General features: G+C 37.9%; 1 protein-coding gene across 1 annotated transcript in view; it reads left to right on the top strand.

Moving 5' to 3' along the window:
* The window catches only part of LOC107729183 (protein CLEC16A-like), a 46,103-nt gene that overhangs the window by 6,789 nt on the left and 31,046 nt on the right, over positions 1–8,268 (top strand). The window contains exons 6-9 of the mRNA XM_016539595.1: positions 3,112–3,156; positions 4,832–4,882; positions 5,682–5,810; positions 7,384–7,504. Coding sequence (XP_016395081.1) covers positions 3,112–3,156; positions 4,832–4,882; positions 5,682–5,810; positions 7,384–7,504 — 346 coding nt within the window. The remainder of the gene's footprint in view (positions 1–3,111; positions 3,157–4,831; positions 4,883–5,681; positions 5,811–7,383; positions 7,505–8,268) is intronic.

Genomic DNA, 8,268 nt, shown 5'->3' with positions numbered 1-8,268 from the left:
TCCGCGAAGTGCATTTAAAATCCTTTAACGCACGGCTAGCCGTTGATTATCCCGCTTATTCCATGGTCATTTGCCAAGTTATAGACAAGTTAAAACTAGTATTGCTCTTTGCAGCACAATATTTGACCGAATGGGTAAAAATGACAGTTATTTTCGTCAGTTACGGCACTTTAGCGCTAGCGTTCTGCCCGCTTCAAATCATACACAGAGATGAAATAGTGCGGTAAGACCACATTTATTTTAATGAATTATAGCATGTATTTCAATTAATTATCGATTGATCGTTTGAGAGAGAGAGAGAGAGACTGAGAGAGATGACAGTTCTGTGTAGCTGCGTCTGCGCGTCTCTCTGTACAAACAATTACTTCAAAAACAGCGATTTTACCACCTCGTTGCTGAGGAATATAATGTAGCGATCTAGTATCTAGGATATTTTATTAATGAAAATCACGGGGAAGCGTTGACAACAAGTTTGTTTGTGTGCATGTGCAGCGCAATCAGCGATCTCTGACCTCTCTCTGTGTTGTGTGTGTGTGTGTGTGTGTGTGCGCGAGTGATACGTGTTGGTTAGTGTGCATCAATTAAAGCACTGTAGTGGACACCGTGCATCAAAGGTATAAAAAGTGAATCAATAGAGCTAAATGTGTGGTCCTAAAAAAACAAATTTTTAAAATATTTGCTACGTGAAAATACTCAAAGGTATAAAAAGTCAATCAATAGAACTAAATGTGAGGTCTTAAAAAAACAGGTTTTTAAAATATTTGCTAAGTGAAAATGGTTTGAATACACATAAGAACATTCAATAACAACAAGCTATTCATACACATGTGAGCACAAATACAAACACACACAAGCACACACACCCTCCCACCATGCACTCGAACACAATCATGCACACATATATCTGCACTCATACAGTATACATGTATACATGCCTACACTTTTATATTACCTAATAAATAAATATAGACTGTAAGCATTGAAATAAATGATAAAATCTGAAGAATATTTAATATTTATGTTCAATAAAACCATTAAAGTGTAAATTATATCATAATTTTAATAAAACACAAAATAAAGCAGAACCTATATATATAGGCCCATAGGCAGAATTATACCCTTTGGTGCATGACGTCTCGTCTACTGTAGTGGACAGGTATATTTTCTGTCACAGAACAAAATGTACAAGAAAAATATTGTTAAAATCTGGATGAATCTATTTCTGACATCCTATTTAACTGTAAAATATTTTTTGTACCGGTCTGGTTTTCTGAGAATAAAAGTATTTAACACTTATTCCCGAGGTACATGGTGCATCCCCTTTTCCTGCCGCCATTTTGAATATATATTATGCAATATCTCAAAACAAAAAAATAGATAAAAAGACAACAATTAAATGGAATCGTAGACAACACTTTGGGGGTTCGCCAGTTGGTGGTTGGGACATGATGCTACATCTTAAATGGTTCAAACTGGCTTCCAAATATCTGTCCACTGTAGTGACCACGATGCATCAGTGGGTTAATATAGAACGGTGATTAAACTGACTTGGAACTACCTGTGCATTAAACGGTTTTACTGCATACCTGCCAGCCAATCTGAATCGAGCATTCGGACAGACCATGGAATATACAGTATATGTGCAATATCACTCGAGTACGAGAGCGATACCGGCTCTATATCCGTATCAGAGCATGTGAGCGAAGCACATTTATGTATAAGGCTTGCAACTTCGTTGAAACAATATCTGAACCCCATAACTGCTCTACTACTACAGATTCTCGATCTCGAACAAGTAAATCACCAAAGGGCATTCTGGGTTGAGCGAGCGGCACTGAGCGTATTGAGCGAGCGGAGCGGAACCTTCAGAAAGGCGCTCTGCGCTCTCAAGGAAATATTACCACTCCGCTCCCCGCTCCGCTCACATGCTCTGATCAGTATGGCTGTGATTAGGCCAGAGGCACGAGTGCCAGAGGCAATCACAGCCGCTGATATAGAGCCGGTATCGCTCGAGTACTGAATAATTTTAAAAAAGCATAGACCCGGCTAGAACAAGCGGAGTGATACAAAATTGTGAAAGAGCGTTCCTGTAGCGATACCAGTACAATATCTCACGGTTCTCAACCAATCAGATTTGAGAACCAGAACGAACTGTTGTATGGAGAAGACCCGTCTTGTATTCGAGCTAAAGGATTCCAGGGACGAAGCAGTGAAGAGCGGAGGGGTGACCTGACTAGGGGCGAGACGTGGGCTGATGACGTCATCGTTTCAGAAAATATACGGATTCGCTGTCCACACGAAAACACAAGGGCGGCGTTTTCAGATTTATCCACTCTGGGACCCGGTTTCAAAAAATATCGGTTTCACTCTCCCAAAACGCCGGATCCGTGTGGACGAAATGCCTATACGATACAAAATGTATGCGTATACAGCTAAATGCGTCTCCGTGTGGACGGGGCCTATATGTGCAAAGTTAGTAGAGGCTGTAATTAGCAGACTAAAGGCTGTAATTAAAGCAAAAGGTGTTTCAACATAATACTGACACAAGGGGGTGATGCTTTTTCCAACTCAGTGATTCTGTATTTTTTATTTTATTTTTCTGACATGTTGGTGTTATATCTTTCACTTGGATGGTTATAAGTTGCACTGAGTAAATTCAGCTGGATAAAACAAAAACTGGGTCCGTCTTCATTTCAGGCTGCAAAGCAGCAAAATTTGATTATTTTAAAGGGGGGTGATTCTTTTCTATACCCACAGTATGTCCTGCTTTGTCACTTATTCAGTTACTTGTTCAATTATTTTCACAATAATTGAAAAGGATGGCTCTTGACATCAAGTTAAAAACAGTGAAGTGATTCATGCTGATTCGCTTATCAACCACTGCAGATGAGATTATTCAAACCTGATTGCAACATATTTCTTAAAAATCAGTTGTTTCTTAACACATGCATGCACACTTAGGTTTTTCCCAGTAATTTTTCCTACGTTGGGTAATGGTTCTTTTCATTCTTATTTTGAAACTAGACAGATATATAGGAAGTTGGACATTTTACTTGTTTATATTGTGCAACTCGATCATACCATTGCTATGATGATGTTTTCTTTTTTTAGGGTGCCCGAGAAGAGAGTCTTCACCTTCTGAGGCGGTTTTATAAGGCAAGATGGTCTTTTATTTTATATCGGATCAAATAAAAGTCACCAGTTCGTTCAGGTGCTTACTGGAAGTTCAGATAGTTCAAGGCGACAGACCTTCATACTAATAATTCTCATAATTATCACCTAGTCACTCCACTTGTATTTAATTTCCTTTAAAGTCTGAGGAAGAATTAAGCTCAGACAGCTCATCCTAAAGACTTTGCTGTTTTGATCTTTGGGAAAATCCCAACAGCTTCCTGTTGAAACTTGTTAGTGCTCATGGTGGCTTATTCGCATTGAGACATTTCTGTGAAAGCAAACTACAATTAAACAGAATAGAGTACTCCGATTCCTGCAAGATAGCAAAGTACACTAGTGCGTGTTTTCCAGCTTTTACTGCAGCCTGTAGCACTTTTTTTCTTTATTTTCCCTAAAGTCATTTTCTCATGAAATATGAGTGCTCTGCCGTGACTCTGTTTAACGTACATGAGAACAGCAGCCAGTTTTGCTTTCACAATTCAAAGAAAGATCTCTTTCAGAATGAATTATGCAGGCTGCGCATTCCGACTGATATTATCCAAAACGTCTGTTATTAAACAAGTGAGGACTGTATGTAAATAATCACAGTACTGAATGTTCTGTTCTGGGATAATGGAGGGCCCTGGGAGGGCCCATGTATTGGTATCTCATCTGCATCTCTTGTGTGTGTTCATAATGGATCAGTGTGTCCCAGCTCTTCCAAGAATCTGGGCAGACACGTGAAGCAGCAGTCACGGGTTTGGACACACCTACTGTTCCTTTATCATTTCTGTTGTCTACACTATAGCACAATAGTGAAGTCAAGTGAAAGCATGGGAATAATGCATTGACCAAAAATGACTTGTACTGTATATGTGAAAGAGTCAGACTGTTCTGAATAATTTAACTCATGCTCATTTTCTCTTTAATTCTCTATATTACTTTTATATTACTTTTCTCATCATGTCCCTCCCTTCATCCTTCCCATGGGGATTTTCATGGAAATGAGTGTTCACACTGATTCATGTGAATAATTGATCTCTCGACAGTACTGGCGTCAGATGGTAACACAAGTCGAATAACTTATTAATAATAATTCATTTTTAAGAATGTGATATAGTACAGTAGTCATTCTAGAATAAGTTGATTTGGTCAAGGAAAAGGGTTATTGTTCGCGCCGCGTAAACATAAAACCATGTCTGTATTTGTGATCTGAGAAATGACAAACAACAAGCACTACTCTACACTGCCCAAAAAACTCGCTTTAAATATATAAAATATAAGTTTTTTAGCTTGAAGTGATGTTTACCTTTCTCTGAGGGATAGTGGGATGTAGTTTATGTAGACTTTTTAGCAACAGACTTCAGTAACAAATGATTCTTCAGAAATCATTTTGATATGCTGATTTGCTGATGAAGAAATATGTCTTTAATATCTTTAATGTTGAAAACAGTTGTAATGCTTAATAGGTTTGTTTGAATTATTTTGTCAGGATTCATTGATGAATAGACAATTAAAAATTTTAATAAACGTTAAATAAATGTAAATAAATTCTAAATCATTTTTTTTTCCATTTTAAACCAAATCTTACTGACTCTAACCTTTTGAACAGTAGTGTATCATGTATCTTGTTTTCTTTTATGGTAATTTTTTCCTTGTAATGTACCTCTTCCTACAGGGGGAGGAGATTTTCCTGGACATGTTTGAGGATGAGTACAGGAGCATGATGGTAAGCTTCCTTACAAAACACATAAATGTTGTCTTTTTTGCAACCTTACTCTTACTGTCTGTCATAACCTGATGATACAGCAACACATCCTTCTGAGGTGAGAGGAAATCTCTGTTATCTATCAGACATTTACTGGATAAGGAGTGGCTAATGCAGCCTACGTTTATACTACTTTCTCTTACAGAACATTGTTTCCTGGGAGTATTGTTTTTTTGTAAAGAATTATCTCAGCTAAAATGATAATATTGCTGTTTACTCATGCTCATTTTATCCTTCCATGGAACACAAAAGAATAAAAAATTTAGTTGCTCACTCGTTTTCCTGCAGTTATAGATAATGTGGACTTTAGCTTTCACCATAAAAGCCAACATGACTCTATATTCTAAGTCTTCAGAAGTCATATACTTTGTGGAAAACAGACCACATGGAGCATAAAATAGTATGGAATATAAGCCATATTGTCCACTTTAATGATTTTTTTTACATGTAGCTTGCCTTTTAGCTTATATTGAAAGTAGTGGCAAAGATATTCTTTAAAAATTAATCTTTAGTGTTTCACAGAAAAAAGAAAGTCATTTGGGTTTGGAATGACATGAAAATGAGTAAATGATTCATGGCTGTTGGATTTAAAATGTTGTGAAACACAACTGTCATGTTCACACTGAACCAACAAATTCCAAGAGAGTGTTGCTCTGATTGGTTAGCAAAATAAAGGTTTGCGTTTGTTGGACCAGGGTCAACAAGCCCATTGAGTGATTAATATTATTTTTTTCTTTGTTTATGTGTACTGTGTGTATAGAATAAGCCGCTAAATGTGGAATATCTTATGATGGATGCATCCATTTTACTTCCTCCCACTGGCACCCCCCTTACCGGCATTGACTTTGTGAAGCGATTGCCCTGTGGAGATGTCGAGAGGACACGCAGGGTCAGTGATGAACATATACACTCATGCTGAAAGATCTCAGATTGAATTATATGGGTGGGTCTTGTGGCCTTTTGTCAAAATATTTTGTCTTTTTTTGTCAAACATCCACTCCGAACCTTTTCCTTTTCCTTTGGTTTGTCTTCTGGGAAACCAGCCAAAGCTTTTTAGAAATGGATTTCATGTGCTTCAGAAATGTAACAATGCAAGGCTTTCTGCTATATCGATAATACAGAGTATCAACTTAATTTGGTCTGAATGACAAGCATCTGATTTTGAATACTCATATGCTTATTTGGTGATGCAGCTGTGCACATGAATTAGGGCTGTGCGATTAATCGAAATCATCATAAAATCGCGATTTGAGCTTGCGCGATTTCTAAATCGCTTTATAGCACGATTTTCCGCGCCCCCGACCTCCCGCAGTATGCTATCCGAACCAATCAGAATGCAGTGCGCCTAAATGGAGCACGAGAACAGAACAGATCAGGCAGGCATACAAATGTAACGCCAGGTTCACACACTCCGTCTGTGGTGCGTATTTTTTCCGCGCCCATGTTAACGGATCAGAGCGTTCACACTGCACGCGATTGCGATCCGGCAGTGCGCTCCAGGAGCGGTGCGTCTATTTCTGCTGTGCTGAAAATCGCAAAATTGATCAAAGAAATCGCGATAGGTTTTTTTTGTCCATATCGCACAGCCCTAACATGAATGGTAAAATGCACTTCTCTTACAGAGCCGATTCTCGGTATAACTTCAACAGCATTGAATCAGTACTATTATATATGTGTCAATCATTCAGTTAAGACTGTAGCAGCAATTTAAGTAGTTATTTTACATTTAATATGTACATAGAAAAGTTTAAAGGGGTCCTATTATGCTCTTTTACAAAGTCTTGATTTTGTTTTGGGGGTGTACTAGAACAGGCTCTCATACTAGGTTGTTCGAAAAACACATATTTTACATTATTACAACACCTCTCTCCCCAGTCTGGCATGAACGGCTCGAATAGTTCCTGTATCAAATAAAGGCCCGCCTTCTGAAATACGAAATGTGCTGTGATTGGTTTTTTACAGATCTTTTTTATGCTCAAACAGCAACATTACAGACTAACTAAAGTTGAAAAAGTGAAAAAGCATAATAGGACCCCTTTAAGCACTGTTTACTTAAGTGAGCAGTTGTTTAACTGTTTTTTTTATTATTATTAATATTTAACTTTCTACATAAAAGATTGTTTTCAATATTATATTCGTTTTGAAAGTGGTGCCAGGAGTCGTAAAATTTCACAGGTGTCAGTACTAAAACTTTGATATCATGACAACTCTGGGTAATGTCACAGTTGAACTTAAATTCTTCATCAGGCTAATGTGTTCCTTGTTTTAAGACACTCCGTTACATTGATAATATTTATATTTGAGATACATTGATAATGTTTTAAAGGATATTTTAGAAGAACTTTTAGCACTTATGTAGGACATAAATTCCAAGAAGATTCAAATCATTTGATGCTGCATGTTTATGATTAATTCGTTTCTATAGCAGCATTAATTGTGTGTGTGTGTGTGTGTCCCTGCAGGCTATACGTGTGTTCTTCATGCTGCGCTCGCTGTCCCTACAGCTGCAGGGAGAACCAGAAACTCAACTACCTCTCACCCGACCGGAGGATCTCATCAAGACTGATGATGTGCTTGACCTCAGTAAGGCCTTTAGAGTCACATAAAGCTGATGCTCAATGAGTTATTTTTGCAAATTGAACATTTTCCAGTTTCTCAACTGTAGGGATTTTTTTTCTGCTCATTCAGGTTTTTATTTGCTCTGCCAACATTTTTACTGACCTTCAAGTTGTTCCAAATCTGTATGAATTTCTTTCTTCTGCTGAACACAAAAGAAGATATTTTGAAGAATGTTAGTAACCAAACAGTTACTGGTTCCCACTGACTTCCATAGTATTTTTTTTTACCATACTATGGAAGTCAGTTGCTACTAGGGATGGGTCACGATTTTTGAATATTCGATTAGTTGATTTAATTATAGAATATCGAATAGGTTGTGCGATTATTGTCTTAAAAAATTTCCCCATGTTTTCCGTGCTGATGCGGTGGTTCATGTGGCGCTGCCAGTAACGCACCTAAAAGCTGTCAAAGACAACAGAAGAACACATTGTCTCACGCGCACACTGTAGACTTGCATGGTATAAAAAAAGACTTGCCTAGCATATAATGGTTACAGTAACTTGGGACGATGTCAAATAAAAGTTTTGTGCGGACCACAAACTCCCCCGCCTGGGTTAGAGGTGTGGCTGTAGTCAGAAAGGCGCAGAAAACAAATAACGCATTCTACGGAGCCACTAAAGGGACATGCTTAGCCGCTTGCTAGCGGTAGCCTGTTACATTCATAGACATGGTTACATTACAGTACATAACATTTCACTTACCACATAAACAGAGTAAGGAGAGATGAC

Source organism: Sinocyclocheilus rhinocerous, unplaced genomic scaffold (assembly GCF_001515625.1).
Source record: "Sinocyclocheilus rhinocerous isolate Xijiao unplaced genomic scaffold, SAMN03320098_v1.1 scaffold1029, whole genome shotgun sequence".
In the NCBI taxonomy this organism is placed as follows: Eukaryota; Metazoa; Chordata; class Actinopteri; order Cypriniformes; family Cyprinidae; genus Sinocyclocheilus; species Sinocyclocheilus rhinocerous.
The sequence above is the reverse complement of the archived record's forward strand: the minus strand, read 5'-3'. Positions and strand labels throughout refer to the sequence as shown.